The following is a 25,818-nucleotide window of genomic DNA, read 5'->3' on the forward strand; positions in this document are numbered from 1 at the left end:
GTGTGCTATAGATAAGGTTAGCAGTTGCTGCATAGTGGAGCATATAGGAACTTCACTGTTAAGCTGTTTTCAGACATGCACTGAACTCCACCGTTCCGCCGTATCTTCTGTGCATGAGTGAACGCAAATGTCAGAGTTTGTGGAACTCCAGAGTCGATGTGTGAATCCAGTAGGGGATCCCCCCGCTGGATTCACCGTGACTGTCTGCTGCACTTGGCTGCTCCACCTCTTGCCTCAGATGAATTCTTTGTGAATGTCATAATAAAGGAAAAGTTTCAGAGAGCGAGAGATCATGTGTGCAGTGAGCAGCCGTGGTTAGAAACGGAAACTATATTGTGATAAGAACGTACCGTAGATGGAAGAGCTAGAGGCTGAGAGCGTTGGATAGCTGGCTGGAGTCTGGCTGAGTGGAGAGGAGGCCATAAAATCATTTTGTAATTCCTTGACCCGGGTCATTGGATCTACTGGGGAATTCTCTGGCACCTGCACACAGAGATGAGTCGAACTTGTGAGGGCGTTGACCGCTGAGTTTTGTCTGTGAAAGGAGGTAGGGAGGCGCACAGCTGGAGGAATCGCCAAATAGGGAGCATGATGACTGAACTGTTTGATGTGATCAAATTTTGATCTGATTAAAGAAACAGGTTGTGGAAAAGCGTGTGTGTAGCCCACAGCGCTTTAGGGCAGGCAGATTAAATATACCTAGAACTCATCCTCTGCACTTCATAGTCATAAACTCCACATTTCAAACTTTGCTCAGTTGCAGCTCAGAGATTGTCGCTACTGCAGTTTATGTGCATTAACTAAAGTCATAAACCAATTTTAACCGGCAGAGAGTCAACATTTCTTTTCTGCATTTTTCTGCACAATTTAGCTAAAGATAGATACAAAAACTAAAACTTACAATACTCAAAATACATCATACTGTTTCTATATTGGGCGGCATGGTGGTGTTAGCATTGTATCCTTACTAGCACCCTATTGTCACCCTACTGTCTCCGTTCTGTTACCCTGTTGTCTCCCTACTGTCACCCAGCTGTCTCCCTACCGTCTCCCGACTGTCTCCCTTCTGTCACCCTATTGTCGCCCTATTGTCGCCCTACTGTCATACATTTGTCCTACTGTCACCCTTCTATCACCCTTCTGTCTCCCTACATAATTTTTAATCATGTCAAGCTCCTGTTTTGGGTTTAACTCTCCTCATGTGAGCGAATGACTAAATAAGATCTACAGAGAGAGACAAAATCATTTCCTGTCTGTCTTTGTTTTTTTATTTGACTGATTTTCTTTCTCCCTCGTTCTCTTGGCTGCTGCAGATGTTTGATGGATAAAGGCTTTGTGCGGATCGGGAGGTGGTTCTTCAAGCCACATGACCTGGAAGAGAAGTCTCTGGGCAACAGGTGAGTGAACGTTCAGATCAACACACACACACACACACACACACACACACACACACACGAGACGTGTCACCTGTTTAAATGTTGTGGCTGATCGGCGAACTCTCACCACAGTAGCCCAAGTGTGTGACCATGTGTGTGAGTGTGACACAGCTCGGCAGTGTGAATGTCTCTCCTTGATGTACCAGTGGCTGGCTCATGGTATGAGACCATTAAAAAGCAGGACAGTGAGCGGTGGTGAGAGGTGAGAGATGGTTGAGTCGAGCTCTCACCACTCACTCTCTGGCTCTCTCTCTGTGAGGGGAGGGCGGATGTGTGTGTCGGTGTCACGCTGTGTAACTGTGGAGGCAGTGTGGGAGAGATTGAAACTGAGTAAATAGGAGGGGTGGGTGTGATGACAGTAGCTCAACTTGTTGCTTCAGCCATTAAAGCCCCCTCTCACAGCTCAGCCCGTCCCGCTACACCTTCTCCTGCCGGCGACAACACAACGATGCTCACGTCCTCGACCCCAAAATGCTGAGTATTAAAAAAAACACAAAAAAACCACTCACGGCGGCTGTCAAAGGGCTCATTTTACAAATCTGTTTCAATATTGCTTAGAGGCAGCGAACACATAGATCAACCATTTATTTATATTTGCGTTGTAGCTTTTGAACTGGAAAAGATCTAAATTGCATTGTCATTCAAATGTGGTGCAAATTAAGCAGCACGCAGGAAACTCTGGCTGCAGAAAGTTGCTGACGCAAGTGCGGTGTGCTGTGATGTGCTCAGGTTTAGCTGCTCGGAGCAGGTGGAAGTCCCTCAGTGAGGCACAGTGCGTGACATCTCCACAGTGTGTGTTGCTGGTATTGCATACTTGAGTATTCTGACAAAAAATATAGTATAGCTTTTTCTTTTTTGTACCTAAAAGCAGTCTGATGTGAAATATATTGTTCTTTTATTTCCGGCTCCACCTTTTCTGAGCCACAGCTGTATGTACAGTTTCACTCAGAAAGTGGAAAGACCAATATGATTTCAAACAATAAAATTGAAAAGTTCTCAGGAGACTCTCCTTGAGTTCTTGCCTTAATGAAATCTCAGTCTATTACAATATTATACTGAAACTGGAAGATAGACTCATCATGGATGACAATTAAAACCATCAACAAACTATTAAATTCAGAATAACTGTTTTATTAACAAGCTAATTTCCCTTGCCATTTTTAAGTTGGGACCACTTGAAAACATGAAGTAATCTAAACAAAGTGTAACTAACAAGTAGCTATAAAGTAATCATAACTTCATAGTTATAGTCACAGTTACTCACCTTTTTTAAGGCGGTAAGAACAACTTGTCCTACTTAACAGTGTGTAGGAGAATCTGGACTGAAGAGTTCCACATCGCTCTTAACCACCATCATAAAAACACCCAATGAGGAAATAACTCTCAACATAAATGTATTCATCCCTCCAATAAAGTTACAGAGACTTGTAGAATCATGAACCACCGGAGGCTCTGACCCTCTAACACTCTTGTTGACTTTTTATATCTTTATCAACATCTGCTTATACTGAATGAATTATAATAGCTTGTACATTAGCTTCCAGTAACTAAGTGTGGGTGTATACACGATGATATATTCTATACACTTCATATTCTACATGTTCAATCACACTAATTATTTTCTTTATGCCTTTTATTTTAGAGGTTGTGACACTTTTGCAGATTCTCTGGGCTTTTATCCTGTGGAGGCTGCTCATTAATTAGCCCATTTGAATTGCCATGACTTTACTTTTATGAGAATAATGAAATAAATAAATGCAAAATACCACAGAGTAAATAATAAAACGTTACAAGTTGCTGGGAGGGCTGATTCAAAAATTGAGGAGTGCGCCATGGAAGAAGAGGGAATTCAGGACGTGTGTGTGTGTGTGTGTGTACACATGCATACAGACATATGTTCAGTGTAGAGGAAATTACACCCAGTGTGTGAGTGTGTGCAGTGATTTGCATGTGTGCATCTCTTTCATACATTTTCTTATCATTTTGTCTGCTCGATGAATATGTTGTCAGCTGGTACGCCCCCTGCTGAGACAGTCCTGATTTGTACTGTCTGTGAATTATTGAACATCCTGGAAGGAAAGACGGAGGAGGAGGAAGAGAAACAGGGAGAAATATGAACACACAGACAGTCGCAAATAAAAATCTTATGTAGATGCTGCACAGCGCTTTCTTTTTTTTTTTTTTTTTTCTCCATGCTTACACTCTGCAGCTGTTGCCTGTGTCACAGTGTGTGAGTGAAGCATGAGAATTTTTTTTTCTTTTCACATATCTCCACTATACTGGCTTCCAGCACATGTGCCAACAGCAGTCATAAACACACACACACACACACACACACACACACACACACACACACACAGAGCCCCTTGTTCCCAGAATAGCAGTGCTGCCTCACAATTGACAGTGTGAGACCCCAGCACCCCTGCAGATCCCGGCCGTCAGTGTTTTCCTGCCATGAGGGAATCATTGCTCAGTTGGACGTACACTGACCTCCTGCCTCAGCTGTAACCAGCTCCTTTGTCTTCTTCTTCACTCCCCACACCTTGCCTTTTATCCCCAACAGGGGGTGCTTCGGCACTTACATCCGTGCCATTGCCCCCCCACCCCACCCCGCCCGTGCCAATTCCTGCTCCTTGGCACCGCTGCCTTTGTCAGGCTTATCTGGTGTTTATCTTGTATGTGTTCCCCGGGCACGGCGAGGATTGGCACATCCAGGAGAAGATTCACAAACCACCACCACCACCACTCAGCTCACCCCCTCCCCTCTCCTCTCCTCATCCCTCCTCTCCTGCTCTCTTTGTGTCTGAATGGGAGGAAAGCACTCTGGGTTGGTAACGGATTGCATCAGACGCTGATGGAAGCGAGAGAGAGTTGCAGGGATGCAGAGAGAGTGTAAGAGAGAGAGAGAGGAGGCACAGTGTGTGTGTGTGGTAGGGAGGTGGGGATCTGAGGAGGCAGGGGGTCATAAATTAATCATTACTATAGACGGGTGAATGGATGTATTAGTCTGTCTCTCTCATTAGTTCAGTCAGGTCTATGCATGCTAAGTACTGTACACTGTATATTTGCCCATCGAGGTGCTTTCATCTGCATTCACACCCATAAGCATAAATACTGTTCATATTTTGCAGTGTAACAGAGTTGTCATCTGGTGCTTGACCATGAAACAAAAACAAGTTGCGCTGCCTGTTTATATACTTCAAAATCTCCCGAATCCTTACTTGACCCGAGTGAATAGATTTTTTAATGCACTCCAAGTTGTCTCCTCTCCTCTCAGGGACACTGAGTTATTAGCCATCTCCTAGGCAACAGACATTTGGTGTTAGGTCAATTGAACAAGGTCATAGCATCACCAGAAATAACAATGACAACAATAGCAAAAAAAGTATGAAAAGCATTCCCATGTTCATTGCCCCTCCTCTTCGTGTGCAGCAGAGGAGGGGAGCGCTACGAGATTTAATCATGAACATTGGTGGAAAAATAACTCTATATACAAATATACACATAATGTTGGATTATTTTCTTTATGAGCCTTCAGGGCTTTGAAAAACTCTCAACTCCCAGTTGTAATAATGGAAATGAAACTCACAGAATTCTACCTCATTCAGACTTTGTACCTCATTTGCATTCATGCAATATGCATTTTGTGAAAGGTGGTAATATTAACAGTTTAATACATTAAAGAAGAGATTAGAAGTTTTAATTATTTGTTTTGGTCAAACGTTTTAGACCCAACCCAATTTTAGTATATTACACTGAAAAAGAAAACATGTTGAGGTTACCAGAAACTGAAAACACCTGATAATGTCATAGAAAACAGATTTTCTTTTTTGTTGAGTGTCCAGCTGATTATTGGACTGGTTGTAAAAGTGACCAACAAGAAAAATGTCTAAATGATGAAAACACATGAGTTGGCCGACCAGAGAAGGTTAAATGAGTCACCGAGTGAATGAATGGTGAGTGTTAGGTTTTTGGATTCAGGATTGAGAGACTGTTTTTAGTTCATTAGATTAGTTCTTCAGTCTGGCCTTTCTGACCATCATTAGAATCAGAAATACTTTATTAATTAAGTAGAAGACATCCCATTGATTGTTCATGGAAGTCTTAATAATTCTTCCAAGAAGGTTGAGCTCACTTATGAAAAGCGAGTAAATTGATGAAAGTCAAAGCAACTGCTTCCTTACAGTAATGAGAAACTTGTTTTTCAGTTTTAATCTTTATCTAATTTTTAAATATGTTGTCATTTAATTACTGCATATGCTGAATTTTTCGGTCTGCATAATTGAATGTTTCCAACTCAAAGCCAGAATCATATAAATGACACTGAATTGTACAGTATGTGTGTGCAGGAAACAAACACTAAAAAATCATTACAACACTTTTGCAGTCATTTACTATTTTTATAATTGTATGTGCTTCAGTCCATTAGCAGCAAAATGGCCTTTACAGAGGAGTCACTGGAAATGACACTGTATTTATACAGCAGTTTATAGGTCTACACAGTGGCTCATTGATTGACTACATGAACTGTGACAATATTAACTTTAAGAAAATAAGATTAAAAAAAGAAGTTTGGTCAGCCCCTTTTAATTTAAACGTCTCTGTAAATCAAGTATTTGATTTAATGGAATATTTCCATTTTCTCCTTTGAAATGCGTCGTATGTGTGTATCGAGCCTCCCTAGAGACAAAAGAAAACACGTGATACACTCTCGCCCAGATTCACAAGGTAAAAACACACACACACACACACACAGCGATGGAAGGAAGAGAAAAAACACATAGATCAATAGAGACCGGGGTGATACATCACAGCAGTGGCCTCACCAAGAGATCCCCTTTTTTTAATTAGGACCAGAGATATGAAGGTAGAAGCCAGACGTAGTGTTGATGCTTTCACTGACGTTAGCGAGTTTTCCTCTTGGCAGTGTTTGTGCGGGAATAGCCCACTGACAAAGTATTCATAGTTCCACTCTGCGATTTTTCAGCACTAATCTAATTTTAACCGCTGCAGACTTTTATTCCTCTGCCTCTTGAGCCCATACAGAGGGGCAATGAGTGTGCACAGTGTGCGTCCCTGAGCGTGGCACCTTTTCATCGTGAATCCATATAGATAGCTGGATTGAGTCGTGTTTGAGCACAAACATTGTGATAGTAACACTGGCTAAAGCCGCCCAGTGGGGGCAACTGAATAATACATCAAGCTGACTGAATCTCCCTCATGCTCGTGTTAATAGTGGCGTATGGCTGGGCGTTATGTATGCATGCAGAGGCATAAGCACACACCTGCATAAGCCTGAGTGTATTATGAATGTTTGGTAGGATTTTGTTTGTATGGAATGAACTTATTGTGCCAGTGCAAGGGGAAGAAGTGTATACATGCTGCTCACAAGAGCTTACAAGAGGATAAACACGGTCTACATCTATCCACATACACCAGAATAGTATCTACGCTCTTGTGTCTCTGAGAGATGCGTTGAGATTGTGTAGGAAGGGTTAGGAGACGAGAAGCGATGAAGGATGAAGATAACACATAATAGTGCTGCCGTGGTGACAGACCGACAATTTAAGGTGCAAATTAAGCAGATTAATCCCCTTATCTGAGATAATCTAAGAAAATGTTATCACGCCTGCTTAGCTCATGTGACTGCAGTTAATGATTTCTAAACATATTTTTCAGATTGTAATCTTTAGGTGCATGTGACAGTGGAAACAGAAGCTTGTTTTAGTGTTTGTTCTTTTCCATCTTCCTTTATGTAATCTTGCTTCATCTCTTTCTTCTCACTGGGTTTGACAAGAGAGCAGCCTGACAGGCAAGACAACCATTGTTATTTAGTGTATGACACATGCGTGTGCGCGTGTGTGTGTGTGTGTGTGTGTGTGTGTGTGTGTGTGTGTGTGTGTGTGTGTGTGTGTGTGTGTGTGTGTGTGTGTGTGTGTGTGTGTGTGTGTGTGTGTGTGTGTGTAAAATTCATGGTGAATTTCAGACCTTCACCAGCTCTTCATGCTTGGTGGCTGGCAGCATGGTGATGAGGTGAAAAGACAAGTGTTGTCACATGAACCCAATGCACAGTCTATTTTTTTCCATGGGCATTCATGCATGCAAATGCTGTATACACACGTATGTTCACCTGTGATTATAAGATATATGTAAGTTCATGTGCATGCAGTGCCTTGCAGATGCATGCACTCACATACACGCAGTATTTGCTCAAATTAAACCCTAAATGTACTTGAATTTGTGCTGATAACTGTGTCGCACAGTACAAATGTAGGCTGTTCTGTAAATATAAAGCCAAATGAAATAGACACACACACACACACACACACACACACACACACCCAAGGGCAGCATGTGATGTCTCTGTGTTCTCAAGCTCTACATTCCCTGATTGATTTCACCATAAAATTGTGCTCAGTAGCCACCCATTAAAACTCTGATCTCATCGATATGTGTGCAGCAATTGCAGTGCGTGGCACTGAATTATTCACCTCCTCTTCTTTTCTCGCTCTCATCTTGCTCTTTATACTGTACCCTTCTGTCTTTGTCTTCCTCATTTCCTCTCTAATCCTCTATTTTCCCTTTTTGTCTCCGTCTCATCCCAGCATTTCCTTCCTAACCTCTGGTACTCACTCTGTCTCCCAACGCCATCCTTTCTTTCTATCCTCTCCTCCCTCCCTTCTTCCTCATCTCACTCCCACTCTCACTCCTTTTTCTCAACCACCCCCCACTCTTCCCTTCCTTCTCTTCTCTTCTCTCCTCTCTCTATCTCTCAACAGGACTGTCAGCCCTGAGGCGAGTCTCAGCCATCACTCCTCTTCATTTATTAATACCTGTACTCATACAGCCCATCACACACAGCTGCCTCACATCTCTGTGCGCTGTTCTCACACGCTTATACACGCACACACATACACAAGCGCGTCCACTTTCCGACTGCACAAATGTCCCGGAGGATGCAAGAAGCCCAGTGTGTCCACACACTCACACCAGCTTACTGTGCAGGAAAATGCCCTTTGTAAAAGGACAGGGAGCATCAATCTCCCAGCTGCGTCGGCCTACAGTTTAATGCTCTTTTTCTATTTCTGCTTTTCCCACCACATTTAATTGCACTTTATTGCACTCTTAATTGAACTTGGATTGCTTGTGTAGTTTATCAAATGTACCTTTTCCCTCTTTAAATTATTTAAATTATTTTAATCAGTAGCCTCTGTTGCAGCAACATACAGGAAGTGTATCAGGTAAATTCAAAGAAAAAAAAAAAATGGTGGTTTCGGGTGAAACACAGAGGGAACCAGCTCCTGATTCTGTTGGATCATTGCCTGATTTTGAAGCAGAGACAGAGATAAAACTGTGATTCCCTGTGAAGGCTGCAGTTTTATGAGGGGTCTTAAAGGTATAGTGTTTTTCTAGACACATCAGTCCCAATCAGCGTCACACATCCCTTAAAAAATATGCAGCATGATACCAGTACCAGTAACACTGTGCAGGGCTGTTAGCAATGTAAATATAACACAAAGTATAAAAGATGATATAAGCATGTTAACAACGGCTATTTTCCATACTGTGCCACATTGTTACACTTCACCCTGATAAGCCAACAATATGTTTTCCTCTCCATGTCGTAGGATAATTGGAGCATTTTGCAGACAGGATCCTAAAGATGCTCTAATGTAAACTGGTTGTTTGTGCACATGTGCGTGGCAGTTAGTTTGACTGGTACTCTTGACTTGCAGCTGTTCCCCTGAGCTTCCCTATGCAGCTATATATAGCTCTTCTTATGGTGTAATGATGCACTGAGGACGAGGTTGGAGGGCAGTGACATTGAAAGCATTTTGACTCTTTTGTAGAGATGTGAATTGTGGAGATGATGAACTGCTGCTGCTGAGTGTGTGTTTGTGTGTGTGTTTTTGTGCGCCTGTGGGTGTGAGGGCGACATGTGCTTGTGTGCCTGGTGTGTGTTGCCTGCATATATATGTGCTTCAGCTCTGCTCTTCCTCCTGTGATTGTGCAGACCTGTGTTCCAACCACCTGCTGTTACAGGGTATATCTTTCTCTGCATCAGGAATGTTTATGAAGCAGAGAAATTGGCCTCCTCTCACTTCAGGTGCCCTCAGCACCACCTGGAGGCCGCCGCGGTTAACGCCACACGATTTTTGGCTCCCTCATGACTGTTTAGCTCTGCCCATGAGTAACTGTGGAACTGACCATTTTATTGAATTTGATGATCCATTACGGCTCAAATGGAGGTCCGGCTCCCTCAGGGCAAAGGAGATATTGCATAGGCAGCAGGGTAATCACAAGGAGATTACAGTACCTGCTGACGTTATTGTCAGTCTGATATATATAAACCAAGGTAGTAAGGAGCTTTATAGATTAAAAATATACATCAATGAGGCTGTGTTGGTAGTTAATGATGTCCAACCCGCCCACTGGTATATAGATTGCAATAACGCCCAAACAATTACTCCTCTATGATTAAAAAAAGAGAGGAATGCATGATGAACTATGCCTGAGCTGTGTAATAAAGAGAGCTGTGCATATGTAAACATGTAGTCACCACAATCAGTCATAAACAAATTAGGATTTATATCTGCAATAAGGAGCCTTCATGGGGAATGATGAAGATGATCAATGCAAGGCTTTTACAAAGACACATTTTTAGTGTGGTCTCTAAATTGGTGTTCAGAGAATTGTACGTGTCGTCTGTCACAGCATTGCCTGAAAGACTACATTCACATTGTACATTTGTTTTTTCCAATAGATTTGATTTATTTGTTTATTTCATCTGAAATTTACTGTAATTAAATGGAATTTTGTTCCAATTTAAGTGTCTAATAATGTTGTCTGAAGGTTGATTCTTATATGGTTTGTTTTACAGTGCAGGCTCATGTTGCCATTTGATTTGTTTTTATGTCGCTCAGAGATGATCATGCAGCTCGACACACAGGAGATATAAACTCCGTGCACTGCTTCTGTCTCACTGTGCTCTTGTGATTTACACCTTTTGCCATCCTCTGTCCCCAGTGAACACCTATCATGCTCCTTCTCCTTCTTCCTCCACGGGGAGAGCAACGTGTGCACGAGCGTGGAGATTGCCCAGCACCAGCCCGCATACCACATCACAGAGCACCACATCCGTCTTGTGCAGACCTCTATTACGCCAGTGCAAGGTAACACCACAAAGCCATTGTTACCCTCTAGGGTTCATGTGCACAGAAACAATGTTCAGTGAGAATGCTCTGCAATGAAGTACAAGCAGATATGTGTTACACTAGTGATGAACATGTGAAAAACATGATGTGTAATTATCAAATTAGCTGTAATGGATGAATTCACATCAGGAAAACTAGCATTCCCACATTAGATTCTCTTACAATTAGATTTTGCATTTAGAAGGATACTGATAACTATTAATACTATGCATATATATTAATAAACGGTTGAATTTGGTCAAAGTGAGGATAACTTTACTTCTAGAAATGTTTAAGTCATTAAAGTCCGTAATGTTTTATGTTTAATAAAAGGTTTTTTTCTGCAAACTAAAAGTGACCATAACTGTTGAATACATAAAGTATAGTGTGTAAAGGAAAAAGTACAATAGTTGAGTTTGAACTGTAGTTCTAGGGTGTAATGATAATAATTTATTTCAAAAGCAAATCTAAACATGGTTACATATATTAAATAGTTTAGAACATGAATAGAAAATATCTATCTTTAAGAGTAAATAAGCTTATCTCTTATTTTCATTCGGCCAGTTAACAACAAAATTATTAAATAAAATAGGTTTATTGAAAAATGAAAGGAGCCTTCTGAGGACTCCCTGTGTTTACCTTTTCAGCTCCTCCATGTGTAAATGTAATTGAATGTTTGAAGGTGATCCAGCACCAGAAGCTTTACAGCTCCCCCTCAAGTGTGTTTTCTCCATCTGCAGTGATCCTGAGTCCGTATGGTCTGAGTGGCACTCTGACTGGTCAGGCCTACAAGATGAGTGACCCGGCCGTACGGAAGCTGATGGAGGACTGGAGCTACTTCTACCCCATGGTGCTCCAGCAGAAAGAGGGAGGCGGAGAGAAGGAAAAAGAGGAAGCAAGTCAGGCCTACAGTCGCAACGGTCACGTGGCTGTGGAGGTCATCGTAGGTATGGAGAAAGTCAACATGTTTGCTGTGGAACATAATAAAAGCATCTCCTGTAGCAGAATTTACTAATTCAGTATTAAGATATGATCTGAGTGTTACTGTGTAATTGCACTGCAGTTGAAGAGTAATAAAAGCCCATTAGACCACAGTGATGTTGCTCTGCTCAAGCAAACACTCAGGGATCAACATCACATTGATTGCCCTCGGTCTCCATGTGGGCAGATTGAGCTGAAGTAATTGTGTATGGGCAGCTATTGAAATGTACCTCTGCTGTAGTGATCCTTATAGTCTTTTAGCACATCTCAGAGAGGAAAGGAGGAAATGACTGCACGGGGGGAGAGACGGAGAGGAGCGATAGGGAAGTCGTTCTAGAAGCCGCAGGGAGTTACTTTAACAGCTTTGTCTAATCAGTCTGATCCCAGAGCATTGGTTTGACCTGATTATAATCAAAACTCCCATGGATACCAGTGGCTTTTACATCCAAAGAGGAAAGCCTGCCTAGTTGTGCTTCCTGAAATTGGAGTCAAGATGTGAGTGTAAAGGGATTTAGATCATATGTTTTATATGAGCAGTAAGTGTGTGATCACATCAGTGGATAAGGAGCTAATCCATAGGATATACGGCATTATATAGCTGCTGCCACCCAATATCACAAATGTCTGGTTCACATATCATTTCTTCAGCAAAATATTAATGAATGAGAGATTGGGGAGGGTGATGATATCTTTAAACGCAATAAAAATTACTTCAAAGATAATAAATCGTGGAGCAAAAAGTGAGCAACGGCCGCCCTCTTGTTTTATAATCACAAATAAATCTCTTCTTTTTTTATCTTCCTAGGTGGAGTGAGGATGACCTACCCAGCTGCTTTTGTGCTGGTTGCCCAGGGGGACCTACCGGTGGAGCAGCCTCCACCTGTTCCTGCGGCTCAGGGCCTCAGCAGGGAGTCGAACCACTGCAGCGTGCCGCTCACGCCGCCAACATCCCCGGAACAGCCCTGCTCTGGTAACAGGAATGCATACACAGAACATTAGATACCACATTATGCAGATTTATTGACGTAGATGGAAAATGTAATAAAACACCATGGCTGAAGTACATCAAGTCCAGTATTTAAATGTCTGTTCCACCTTTTCTCATTTCAGCGGACAGTGGCTTTTTGACCTCTGTCTCCAGTGTTCCCACAATGGACAGCAGTATGGGGGTCACTAGCATCAGCCCAAAGCATTCTGGGAAGAAACTCACGTGTCAGGTGGTGCATCAGGCCTGGAGGGAGTGCTACCTCAGCCAGCCTCAGCATGTGTAGGTTTAACCATTACCAAGTTTGTCTCCTCTGTTTGGTGCGTTTATCACTGAAGTGTAGTGATTCAGTCGAGCCGGAGCCCTCATGGATCTGTTTGTTCCCCACAGACCGAATCCACCATCTGACTCGACGCCCAAGAAGGAAGTGCCAAATGGAGTTACCACATGGGACTTCAATGATCTGGGAGCGAGAGCGCCCTGCAGCTGCTCCAGGTAGAACAGAGCTGCAGCCAAGCTGTTAGATATCACATGAACAGAATCTGTCATGTTCATCACAAAAGAAATGATTTGAAGCCTTTGAAATCCTTGGTGCTCCATGTTGAGGATTTCTTTTTCAAGTAATGCCAACGTAACATACAGTCTTCAATAATATGTTGATGTCAAGATTAGTCATATTTCTGATGATAGCGGTATAATTGATACGTTTGAATGGCATGTTCAAACATGGGACTGTCAATGTTCTGCACAAAAGAGATAATCAAAGTCAAAATCCTGTATTTTAAAATTTTAATTGCTTGCTGACTTGAAATAAGATGAACTCAACCTGGTAATTTTATTAAATGACCAGTACAAAATGCTAATAATGAATTAGCTAATCTCATTATAAAAATAAATAAGACATGTTTAAAACACATTCTTCATTATGTTTGTAATCTTGGGTATTTTTCTTGACTTTGCTACAGGGTAAGGCAGCAGAAGCTAAACCTGACCAACACATCTAGTGCCAACAGCCAGACCGGTGCCAACCCCACTCAGTCCTCCGGGCCGTCATTATACCCTCCCTCCCTGCCCAAACACAAGACTAGTGAGAAGACAGAAAAGGCGGACAAACAGTCCAAGAGGCCAGCCATGATCTCCTTCCACCACCGTCTATCTGTCACGCAGGATGCCCCTCTGGAACAGGACTCACCAGGAGGGCCCCAGCTCGGGGGTCTCGTGGTGCTGGAGCCACCAATGGAGCCTCTGGCCACGCTGCCGACTTGCAAGTATCCCAAACCGCTCTCCAGGAAAGCCCCTGAGTCCCTCCTCCATTCACCGATGTCTCCGCTACCACCCACACTCAGCCCACACCCCCGGGTGCAGGACACAGAGGTTCTGGACGGGCCTGTGGATATGCCTGTGTGTCCAGATGGAGTGTCAGGTCTGGGGATGATGAGTAGCGAGACAGCTGTGTATACCGCTCTGCTGAGGCAGAGGGAGAGTGGAGCTGGCTGGTGGAGAGGATTCAGGACTCCCAGAACTGATAAGACTGACTTCAGACCCCCCGAACTCCCCACTGATAAATTAGAGGAAGTGAAGACGGAGGCAGCCACAGAAGGAACTCCACTAAAGAGGTAGGAGAGAGACATAAGAGGAGTGTTTGGGTGCAGTTGATAGAAGAACAACGGAGTGGAGTAACCAAGAATATAGTTAGACATCCAAGGCTTTGGGAAATATGGAGCTAAGACTCATCAAATTAATTTATTCTAGAAATATGACATTATACTTGAGAAAAAAATTTAAGAAAACCAAACAGAAAGAATTAATTCCTACTACTAAAACAGATTGAGTGATCACAATTGTCTCTTTGTCTTCTCCAGACTATACACACAGACCCTCAAGAGGTTTAAAATCTCAGAGGACAGGGTGAAGGAACACATCCAAACTTTGGGGCTGTTCCAGCAGCCGGGTGTGGAGGTACTGCGCGAGCCTGGGGACGATCCCTATGACTTCAAGGAAGGAGACATCGAGTACACATTCCCCACTTCCAAACGGTTAAAGGGCCAAGGACGAGAACCCAGCAAGAAGGCCAAGGTAGAACACAACAAACCTCACATCTAGAACTATGGATCTTTATGGTGACTTTCAGCTTGTTGTTTTTGTTTTTCAACCCACAACTTTAAGAGTTTGTTCACAACAAAAACGAGAACTGAAATATTAGATTTAACACCCAAGCACACAGCAGCCAACCACTATATGCTGACATGTTAGCCAGCTTAACCTAATAGGATGATAGTGTATCAGTGTTGTGTTCACAGTTTTTTTTAAACATCATATATCACAATTTTAAATGTAATACTCATGACACAGTTAGGGTTTAAAATAAAAAATAAAAAGTCTTAAACTGAACTCATAATATTTATTTTTTATTTCTAATCTCTCCAATAGGGAGAAGAAATCACCAGCAATGGAGTGCTGCCTGATGGGAAAGACGCTATGTCCATTTTTAACTCGGCACCAAAATCAGGTGAGACACAGTCGCTGCTATCAACGTCATCATTTTCAACAGTAAACAAAATGAAATCCATATTTCAGAACGTGATGTTTAACATTAAACTATTTGTGTAAAGATGTTTGTGTTGTTGTAGATGAATCGGGTCAGGACGATGGAGCTGCCAAAACAAATCCTTCTCTGACCAGAGAAAAAGATCTGGTGGTGAACATCTCTGATCTCGACAACATCTTTGATGAAGATGAGGAAGAGTTGGGGGTGAGACATCAGAGTTTATGTATATTATAGACCCACATGACTTAAATAGGAGCGGCTGCACTAATATTTGGTCATCGTATCATTTAAAAGTTAAATATTCTGATGCAGTGAGGATCCTCTAATCTTGTGTGTAATAATTTGTAGACTGTTTACCCCATCCAGCACTCAACAAAGCTGACGCTGTCGACAGAAGAACGCCCTCATGGGAAGGAAGGGAGAGTTGCAGTACCTTATCCATCAAGTGAGTCACATTGATGCATATTGAGTTGCATTTCACAGTTTTTATTTTCAGCCACTGTATTCATACTTCCACGTGTGGTCATATTTATTGGAGAAAAGAAGTGACAAACTCTTATTAAACCTCTGAGAACCTCCTCGTCTCCTCATCTCCGTGTCTCTCTCCTTTCAGCAGTAGCAGACCTCCAGCGAATGTTTCCCACCCCGCCCTCTCTAGAGCAGCACCCGGCCTTCTCCCCCATCACGACGTATCGTGACACCCCGAGCCAAGAGCCACCCGCACCCAGTGGAGCAGCCGACCACCTGCTGCCTTTAGCCTCCATACACCTCACAGAGTACAGGATGGATATGGACGAGGGCATGGCCAGCCCCAGGCAGGAGGATATCAAGGTGAGGAAAAGCTAATTATCAACACATAAAGCAAAACATTTAACTTCACATGTTTTAAGTGAAAATTACACTTCTACGTGACTCAGATTATTTGATTAAATACTTTCAAAAAGTCCATAGAATTATGTCATGAAGGGGAAGTCAGTGCAAGTACTTGTTGACCGAGAAATTGGTCAGGCTCTTCATGTTGGAATTGTTTCACTGATACCTGAACCTGACTAATTAACTCTCTCTGTGTTGTGAGTCAGACATCTGCACTGACTGCAGGCTCTGTGAGCCGGGAGATGATAATTATAGTCGACTGCACTTAGTGGCCAGCATTAGGTGCATCTGTGCTTGTTAACACATGGAAAACAAGCTCCTCCACACAACAGGCATCTTTAACACAAACTCAACATGTGAAACATGCAAACAGGACTTGATCTTGATCTAAAATTGATGACATTTTAGAGAAACATTGAATTTTTCTGGAAAAATTATTAAATATTTTGCTAAAATAGTATTAATTTCAAGACCTTTTCAAGACAAAATAATGCTTATTGAGTAATATTTATGTTGATGATGATGGCAAGTAAGTAATATATAATTGATTTGTTATGTTACCCCTGAAAATAAATAAAAAGGAATGACCATCTGTATTAAGTTTGTATTTGTATGAAAGGGAATTAGTACTTAACGGCCTGTGCAGTCCGGAGATGTGCTCACTGCCTGATTCTCTGGCGATGCATCGTGTCTCTATGCAACTGAAACACAAACTTTTTTCCCTCTAATCCAGCCACAAATAGGCTCCTCCATGTTTGCTCCACTGTCCTGCCTACCCAGCCAGAGTCTACCACCACTCAAGATTCCTGAGCAGTGTTACTACCGTCCATCCTGGGCCCTCATGCCCAAAATGGAGCATTTCCCTGCAGTCATGCATCAGAATAACCCTTTCATCAAGGATGGATACACGTGAGTTGTCAGCAATCACGAGCAGAACATCTCATAGTCTCATTATGTCATTATCTTTAAAGCTTTTATAAATGTTGTGCAGGAGTATGTGGTTTCTGAAGGAAGAATATGGGACTTTTTAGCCTCAGTGCTCTGAGGATTTTGCTCTGTTCAGGTGTAAAGCTGCAGCATGACCTTTAAGAGCTGATCACCAGAGACGTACAATAATCTTCTCCCTCTCTGACGATTTGTTTCCTTTATTGTTTGTTTTCCAGAAACGTCCCCAGCGTCAACGCCCTCACAGACCAGGAGTATGGCCAGATGAGCGCCGCCACTGCTTCTGTGGGTACCACCGTTGGCATCCTCCCATCTCCTGCCACTCCCCGCTTCTCCGTGCCCACTCCACGCACCCCTCGCACACCACGGGGCATTAACGCTGCGAGCTCTGGGCAGGGCTCTGTGAAGCAGGACGGTACCGAGCTTAGCTCACCTGCCTCCACCCCCTCCACCAGCATGCCTCTCAGCTCTGTCGAGCCCCTAGCCCGGCCAGGACCCTCCCTGCCTGAGGCCCACAGCCTGTACTCTATCTTGCTCCTGTCAGACTCCGTCCTCAATGTCTTCAAGGATCGCAACTTTGACAGCTGCTGTATCTGTGCCTGCAATATGAATGTCAAAGGAGCAGATGTGGGGGTGTACATCCCTGATTCCACCTGTGAAGATCAGTACCGTTGTATGTGTGGCTTTAGTGCCATCGTGAACAGGCGGCTGGCCCACGGCACGGGCCTCTTCCTTGAGGACGAGCTGGATATTTATGGTCGGACTTCTGAGGTGGGCCGGGCAGCCGAGAGGAGGCTGGCTCTTTGCCGGCGAGACCCAACGATGAGAGACCCCAGGGCCAAGCGGCCTCAGGACGCGGCGCCGGCATCGCCATCGGTCATGATTCTTCTGCAAGAACAGTGCTCCCAGCCCATTTCTTCCCTGACAGCACTGCATCTCCCTCTCAGCTGTTCCTGTCACGGCCGCAAGGGAGCACTGTTGCAAAGCTGGATGTCTGAGAAGCAGTGGGCAGACGGGAGTGATGCCTGCGTGGAGTGTTACAATGCGCTGGAACAGGGGCTGCAGTACGTGGATAACCCCACAGGAGGGAAAGTAGATCAAGCTGTTGTCAGAAGTACAGCTCTTCACTCCTGGCCGCACACTAATGGTAAGAAGCTTAGCTGCCATGGAAGGGATCTGCAACTGCCACCAGCTACCAGTTCAACCACTGTTTGTTGGGATAATTTTTTTATAAATGCTTTTGTTTTATCTTAATTATGTATAAATGTTTTTCATGTCTTCTTACTTGTGTCTTTTTGTGTATAGGACATGTGTGCATCTGTTCATGTATCCTGCATGTGTGTGTGTCTCCACAGTGGTGGACATGAGCAAGTTGTCGTCCCAGGATATGGTTCGTATGCTGCTGTCTCTGCAGCCTTTCCTGCAGGACGCCATCCAGAAGAAGAGAACAGGACGAACCTGGGAAAACATCCAACACGTTCAAGGACCGCTCACATGGCAGCAGTTCCACAAGATGGCTGGGAGAGGTTCCTATGGTGAGCCAGTACACACACACTTCCTCTACAGTCTAAGGGAAGTTGTCAGGTTGGGGTAAACTAAAAATATCACTATTTTTACTTGTCAAAGGTTCGGAAGAGTCACCGGAGCCCTTACCCATCCCTACGGTGTTACTGGGCTACGACCGAGAGAGAGACTTCTTGGCGTTGTCCCCTCTGGCGTTACCTTTCTGGGAGAAGTTGTTACTGGAGCCGTATGGTGGGCAGCGGGATGTGGCATATCTGGTGCTGTGCCCCAACAGCCCCTCTCTGCTGGCCGCGGCCCGGGCCTTCTTCCAGGAGCTCAGCGCTGTTTACGAGGTAGGTCATTTTCCGAAACACACATTTGGATCATCCAGACGAATGTTTACTGTGATTGATGAGAGAATGAACAGTTATCTTGACTGCCTTCCCAGACGTGCCGCCTTGGGAAGCACCGTCCTCTGTCCAAGGTTTCCAGGGAGGGTCTTTTGCGTGTGGGTGATGACGTGGAGCCGGAAAAGCTGGAGGAGCTTGATGTGGAGCAGTGGATGACTGGACCCTGGGCTGGACAGCAGCACAATGACAACCTCAGCAAACTTAAACTCTATGCTTACGCCTGCAAACAGCAGCTAGGTGAGAATACCTAATCTAATCTAATTAAAAATATAAAATGCATTTAATAAATAATGGATTTTGTTTATAATCTGCTTTTTATTTTCTTTGTTTATGGAATTTATTTTTACCACTTATTTATTTAATTACCTCCCCTTTAGTCCTCCCTTGCCTCCTGGGCGTCCGTCGCTCCCATCTGCCCCACACATTGCTGTTTTGCATTAAGAGACCATACTACAATAATGTGTTCTGCAGGAGCAAATAAATACAAGAAAACTGTGCATTTTGTTGTCGTCCTTCATGTCCTGTCCTCCTTCTGTTACATACAGTATAAACTGATGAAAGACATGTTTTTCCTTCTCTCAGGTCCCCAGCTCTCAGCTCTGCCTCTGGACAGCAGTCTCCTGCTGCCTCCCAAAATCCAGCCTCCTTTAAGCAACACATCCTCAGTCCAGCAATCCTCTTCTGGCCAGACTCAAGCCTGGGCTCCTGAAGGAGAGCAAGCTCAAGGTCCAGTCAGCTCAGCAAACGCTCAGACCCCGACTGGAGTGACCTCAGGCCCAACAGGAGAGACGACTCAAGGAGGAACCAGCGACTCTAAGGGGACTTCTAGCGTCACACCACCAGCTAACACACCAGCAGAAAACCCTGAGCTGTAAGACCTGAGTTATCGCTGGAACTGACCTGATCTCACTTATTGCTCCTCACGTCTGAACTAGTATGACTTCTCTCTTCTCTTGCTCTCTTCCAGGACTGCAGAGCAGTCTCGAATCGGCATCCCCACCTTGGCTGACTCAATGGACAGCCACGCCAACCCACCAGCTGTTGTCATTTACATAGTGGATGCTTTTCTAAACTCAAGTACAGCGAGAGGTGAAGGTGGAGAGGAAGAAGAGGGTGACGAGGTAGAGGCCGGTAGCATTTGGCTGCTTGGGCTCCTTCGCTGTTACACAGAGATGCTCCAGACTCTTCCTGAAGTGATGAGACCTGCACTGGTGCTCCAGGTACGAACACTCTTAGATCCGCACTGGATTGAATAGAAGTTGCTCTCACTCTTGAGATCTTCACAATCTTTTCTTTATGTCATTTGTCTTTATTTTATGCAGGTGGTGCCATGCCAGTATCTTCTGCAGCCAGCCAGCGGGGAGAGTCACTTGTACCTGCAGCACCTGCGCTCCATGGCCTTCTCTTGTTACTCCCAGTGCAGACGTCTGCTGCCCCAGCAAACACACATCAAGTCCCTGACTGGCTTCGGACCAGTGTCCACTGTCAACTCTGTACTTAAAGGTCCAGAGGTGAGTATACAAAACCTGTATATGTCACGTCATTGTATGCATGTAAACTAAAAATTGCTCACACTTTGTTCTTTTCCTCCTTCAGCATCCGAGCCCACTGCAGCTCTACACGCCCCCGTTCATCCTCGGTCCGACTCGTCCCAAACAGCCAGAACAAGGAGAGATATGGGCAGAGCTGCCTCCCAGGTACAACGTCCTCTATGTAGGATACTGCCTATCACATGACCAGCGCTGGATCCTGGTATCCTGCACTGACCAGCAGGGGGAGCTCCTGGAGTCCTGTATCATCAACATTGATGTACCCAATAGGTAAGTTATGGTCGTTTACAATCTTAATTGTGTGTAACTTTTACTGTTCTTGTATGACATACAGTTCAATGTTGTGACCTCTTATATCTCATAGCATTATATTTTTCTCCTCAGAGCGCGGCGTCCCAAAGTGTCTGCGAGGAAGATGGGACTCCAGAAGCTGTGGGAGTGGTGTATTGGCATCATCCAGATGACCTCACTGCCATGGAGGATTGTGATCGGTCGATTGGGCAGACTCGGGCACGGGGAGCTGAAAGGTGAGGGATATAATTTCAGAAGAATCCTTGTGGATAAATTATAAGTTTATTATCAGTGTATCATCTTATTTATATGTCCCTACAAAATTAGAATGAGGAATTGTTTGGAGGCTGAGGAACCTGTAACTTTATTTACTCAGACACTACTTCTGGTTTCAAACATCACATATGTCTGATGTAACAGTCAGGCTCCAGTACATACATTCCAACTATAACATATACTCTTCTTCCAAAGTATTTCATAGTTCTATCTACTTTTTTATTCTCATTTAATGTATTTATGTCTCTTTTATTTTTTCCCAAGAATTTTTCCAACAAAATGAAATGAAATGGTGAAAGATTCAGTAACAGACTTTTCACCTCCCTCTCTCTTTCTCTACCAGACTGGAGCTCGCTGCTCGGGGAACACTCCCTCCATTCAATAGGGCGCCAGCTGAGGGAGGCTTGTCGAATGTGTGGGATCTCAGCTGCCGAATCTCCCAGCATTCTCAGTGCCTGCCTGGTAGCCATGGAGCCACAGGGCTCCTTTGTCATCATGCCTGGTTAGTAATCTGAACACTTTCTCTGTCTTAAATGACGATTACAACAACGGTGATCTTTGTGGTCATAATTACGGTGATATAAGTATTAGATCTTACTGTGTACTAGTTTCATTTCATAAGTAGACTTAGTAACACAGTATCCTCACCTTTGCTTTGTTTCTGTGTGTGTGTCTAGATGCAGTGACCATGGGCTCAGTGTTTGGACGCAGCACAGCTCTGAACCTGCAGACGTCGCAGCTGAACACACCACAGGATGCTTCCTGTACTCACATCCTCGTCTTCCCTACTTCTGCCACCACCCAGCTAGCACCCAGCTCCTACCCTACAGAGGACAATAATGGTAACGTTTAGCAGGATGATAGCCAAACTGTAGTTGTCGCTTGAGATCCTGGTTTTAAAATGGTTTCGATATTAATTTGTACCAGCAGGGGGCATCTTTGTGCCATATGTTCCATTGTGTAGTTTACTAAAGATGGGAGTATTAGTTGTATCAGTGGGAAATGACCTTGGCCTGACGATCAGAATTAAAAACTTGGGCCGTGCTGACAGATTCTGTATTCCGTCCTTCAGATGACATGTTTGATCTGCCTTTCCCCGACGAGCTGGAGAACGACATCGGCCACGACATGATGCTGATCACAGGGAACCTCCACCCTTCCCCTAACACCTCCCCCGTGCCCTCGCCCGGTTCTCCGTCCGGGATGGGAATGGGATCCCATTTCAATCACACCAGGGTGAGTCAGTGATTGGTGTAAACTAAGAAATCGTCCTGCCGTTGTAGTAATGACACTGAGTAACAAAGAAACAAGGATGGCATTTTTCATATGGAAAAAAAACAAGTGTGTTTATGCATTTTACCATTAATTCGTTTCTTTTAACAATTGTGGGATTTTCAGCTACTCTGTCTCTTCACAGGAGATTAGTAAGATACTGTTTTCATTGGATCTGGTTGTGTTACTTACTAACACACAGTTTGATTATAACAGTCAGAATAGCATTTAACATAATAACACTCAATAAAAAAAAACTTTTTATTGGATCTCTGACGTCATGATTTGACGTTTAGACCTTTTGTGCCTCCTTATTGCTTATTATAAGTGTAATCTGGTGGAAGTACAATGCATACTTCTCTGCAGTCTTTATTGCCACTCAACACTTCACATCATCAAACCCAAATCAGAATTTGAGCTGTGACAAGTATAATAGATGCAGAGGAATTTGTCTCGGAGGCACAGGGAGAAGACAGAGCTGTGCTGACAGCCTATAATACACCACATTTGATACGGCAAGTGTGGTTGTACAGCGGCAAGTTATGGGTTGAATGTTTGAGCTCCTTGTGCCGTATGTGTCATTATCAGATTGAGCTGCAGGCGGAAAATACAAAAGAAAATGATAGAAATTTGTCTGTCAAACCATTACTTTCTTGTTTAAATGAGGGTGCTGTAGCTGTAAGTTTAAAACTATACTTTACAGTACAATGCTATAGTTCTTTTTCGATTTACAAGGATTGCATACTTTACCCAAGGAATATATGATGTTACATAATTCTAAGGTTGAGCCTGGATTACAGGTAGTTCTGGTGAGCTCACTACTTCAGTGAATTGTTGTGAATTAATTCTTGGCCTTGCCCTGTGTGTTTGTAGAGCCAGGGAGAGCGTCTGCTGTCCAGGGACAATCCACCGGAGGAGCTAAAGCAGCAGCCACTGGCTCTGGGTTACTACGTCTCCACTGCACAAGCAAGTGGACTTCCTCACTGGTTCTGGGCCTCCTGCCCTCAGGCTGAGAGTCAGTGTCCGCTCTTCCTCAAGGTACTTGCAATGCTGCGTGTGTGTGTTGGGAAGGATAATAAAAAAACACATATAGGGACACATGTTCTTCAAAATTTGACATTGCATTGTACCTCTTCACTTCAGGCATCTCTCCACCACCATATATCCATCGCCCAGTCAGATGAGCTGGTGTCAGACAAGAGTAAGAGGACCCCTCACCCACTAGACTCAAAGACCACCTCTGATGTGCTCAGGTAAATAGTTAACACATATTACCCCCTCAGACTTCTGCTGTTCATGCTGCTGGTGATGTATTATACTTTAGAATCTTTAGAATATAAATATTTGTCCTTGATTATATTGTATATTTTCCAAACACAGGTTCGTATTGGAACAGTACAACGCCCTCTCCTGGCTGACGTGCACCCCTGCCACCCAAGACCGCCAGTCCTGCCTGCCCGTGCACCTGGCTGTGCTGATCCAAATGTACAATGCCATCCTTAACATGCTTTAGCCAGTGGAGACTTCAAGGACAGCTGTAGGGGACTGACGGTTCATTCCCTCCGTGCCTACACTTCCTCCTACGAGGCACCAGAGAGCACCAGAACTCTTCTGTTGTCTGTGGGTAGAAATACATTGTAATGGCCAAAAAAAAAGGCAGGGCACGTCAGACTCTCCTGGGGCTGGTATATAATAAATAGGAAAAGTGAAGTGCTTTGAACAGTAATTCTGGTTCAACAAGACTTCAGTGGAAATCCAGTTTGTACCTTCAAAACTGACGCTGTGCCAGTTAAGGTGCTTTCTGAGGAAGAAACAGACGGATGTGTCCAGCTATGCCCGTTGTACTGACATATCACAACGTTAACTCTCTGCTAATCAAAGCAGCATCACGTCCCACACGGGCGACACTCAGCGGCATTGTGAAGCATCTGTGGATGAAAAGAGACGGCAGCGTCTGATTCTCGCCTGTGAAAAGGGACGTCTGTGCAGGGCCCCATTAACTCCATGTTGTACAACCAGCAAAATGGCATGACAACACACGCCCATGGCTTTGTTACATCAGTGTCGCATTAATGTTTTTACATGTTTTTGTACAGAGCTGCACTGTTGAGCTTCTTGGGACTTGCAGTCGGTCGATGAACCTCTTACCTTTACTCTGAACAGGGCAAACGTCCTCATTTACTCCAAAGAGGGAGCATTTGATAATGGCACTTTTTTCCTCACCTTCCAAAGTGTTGTAGATACGAACACGATGGGAAATATTTGATCAGCTTAGACGCAAGTGTGTTGTTTCTAATGTATGACATACATTTGCAAAGAATTGAGACTTATTTTTAATATTTAAACCAAGAAAATGAGAAAATTAAACAAGGCCTTTTTTCCCGGTCGACAGTTAATTGTCTTGGGATCTGAAATAAAATTTGTCATTTTAATGCAATTGTAAAGATGCCATATTTATACAAATTATATCATGTCATAGAATTTGATATGCTATATGTATATACATAAATATATATTACCTCTTCCAAGCAGGCACTTAATGATAAGGCTGGGGGACACAACCATCTCCTTAGACACAGTATGAACATTTATCAAGGAAAATGCATTTGAGTGGTTCTGTTTTTTTATTTTATACAGATACTGAACATTTTAACTTTTTATTTAAATGTTTAAATTAAACGAACTGATGCAGGAGATACAGTATACTGTATATTTATAAAGTGTTCCTCTTCTGCTAAAAGACTTGAAATAGGCAATAGAAAAAAACATGGTATTTGAACGTTGCAAGGAAATTAAATATTTAAAAATGATGCTTTATTTCATTGGCTCTCCTAAATGATGTCAAGCAAACCATTAGAAAGGCCTGTCTCTCCAGCTCCACCCGGTCTGCTCTTTGTTAGATTCCTAGCATGTTTGTATATACACTTTTCAGCTGTGTTTTTTGGAATTTCTTAAAGCTGTACATTTCATGCTGGTTGGTTTACTTTCAAGTGATTCATATCAAAGTATTTTTTTGCTGTGAGCTTTTGATATATATAAATATATATATATCTATATATCTATATATATAGTATACAGCGCAAAACCCATTTGATTACAGCCAAGAGGTTGAATTGCCAAGTAAAGTGTACACAAATGCACAGACAAGGGCAAGTTTGCGAAAACAATTGTTACATCTCTCATCACTTTGAATATCAAACAGATCCACTTTACTGGGAGAGATCTGTTACTTTTACACTCTTTTTTAGTAAATTATTAAAACTCTTGAAAATGATGTTGTGTTTGGTTTCCTCTTTTAATCCAGAAGATTTCAAAATTCACTTTTTATACTTTTTACTACTTTACTTGCATAAAAAACCTTTAAACAGGTAAATCCAGATAAAGCAACGCGGTGTAACTTTAAGTGAGCAACAGCGCCCTCTGTAGCCACACATGGTGACTAACTCTGTTATAAGGTGTTTTCATGTAGAGAAAAAACAATTCACTCATTATCTACTCACCTCTGTGCCGATGGAAGTATTTGAGTCAACAAAACACTTTTGGAGCGTCAGGGG

The 25,818-nt window shown here is 43.3% G+C and overlaps 1 protein-coding gene across 5 annotated transcripts in view; it reads left to right on the forward strand.

The window, feature by feature from the left end:
- LOC109626369 (mediator of RNA polymerase II transcription subunit 13-like) overlaps window positions 1–25,538 on the forward strand; it is a 72,451-nt gene extending 46,913 nt beyond the window's left edge. The window contains exons 4-31 of one of the 5 annotated variants that reach the window (XM_069513527.1): window positions 1,314–1,397; window positions 10,464–10,609; window positions 11,371–11,577; window positions 12,417–12,581; window positions 12,722–12,878; window positions 12,987–13,091; window positions 13,562–14,212; window positions 14,459–14,672; window positions 15,027–15,105; window positions 15,209–15,348; window positions 15,493–15,589; window positions 15,761–15,975; window positions 16,751–16,926; window positions 17,181–18,109; window positions 18,318–18,497; window positions 18,589–18,818; window positions 18,914–19,112; window positions 19,458–19,746; window positions 19,843–20,095; window positions 20,198–20,386; window positions 20,472–20,695; window positions 20,810–20,952; window positions 21,336–21,494; window positions 21,670–21,834; window positions 22,065–22,228; window positions 23,138–23,302; window positions 23,408–23,517; window positions 23,645–25,538. In XM_069513527.1, coding sequence (XP_069369628.1) covers window positions 1,314–1,397; window positions 10,464–10,609; window positions 11,371–11,577; window positions 12,417–12,581; window positions 12,722–12,878; window positions 12,987–13,091; window positions 13,562–14,212; window positions 14,459–14,672; window positions 15,027–15,105; window positions 15,209–15,348; window positions 15,493–15,589; window positions 15,761–15,975; window positions 16,751–16,926; window positions 17,181–18,109; window positions 18,318–18,497; window positions 18,589–18,818; window positions 18,914–19,112; window positions 19,458–19,746; window positions 19,843–20,095; window positions 20,198–20,386; window positions 20,472–20,695; window positions 20,810–20,952; window positions 21,336–21,494; window positions 21,670–21,834; window positions 22,065–22,228; window positions 23,138–23,302; window positions 23,408–23,517; window positions 23,645–23,777 — 5,968 coding nt within the window. In that variant the 3' untranslated portion in view covers window positions 23,778–25,538. Of the gene's footprint in view, window positions 1–1,313; window positions 1,398–10,463; window positions 10,610–11,370; window positions 11,578–12,416; window positions 12,582–12,721; window positions 12,879–12,986; window positions 13,092–13,561; window positions 14,213–14,458; window positions 14,673–15,026; window positions 15,106–15,208; window positions 15,349–15,492; window positions 15,590–15,757; window positions 15,976–16,750; window positions 16,927–17,180; window positions 18,110–18,317; window positions 18,498–18,588; window positions 18,819–18,913; window positions 19,113–19,457; window positions 19,747–19,842; window positions 20,096–20,197; window positions 20,387–20,471; window positions 20,696–20,809; window positions 20,953–21,335; window positions 21,495–21,669; window positions 21,835–22,064; window positions 22,229–23,137; window positions 23,303–23,407; window positions 23,518–23,644 lie in introns of all 5 variants that reach the window. The other 4 variants (XM_069513528.1, XM_069513529.1, XM_069513530.1 and 1 more) reach the window with 4 other exon arrangements.
- Window positions 25,539–25,818: the final 280 nt, after the last annotated feature.

This window comes from Paralichthys olivaceus, chromosome 18 (genome assembly GCF_024713975.1).
Source record: "Paralichthys olivaceus isolate ysfri-2021 chromosome 18, ASM2471397v2, whole genome shotgun sequence".
NCBI classification, from domain to species: domain Eukaryota; kingdom Metazoa; phylum Chordata; class Actinopteri; order Pleuronectiformes; family Paralichthyidae; genus Paralichthys; species Paralichthys olivaceus.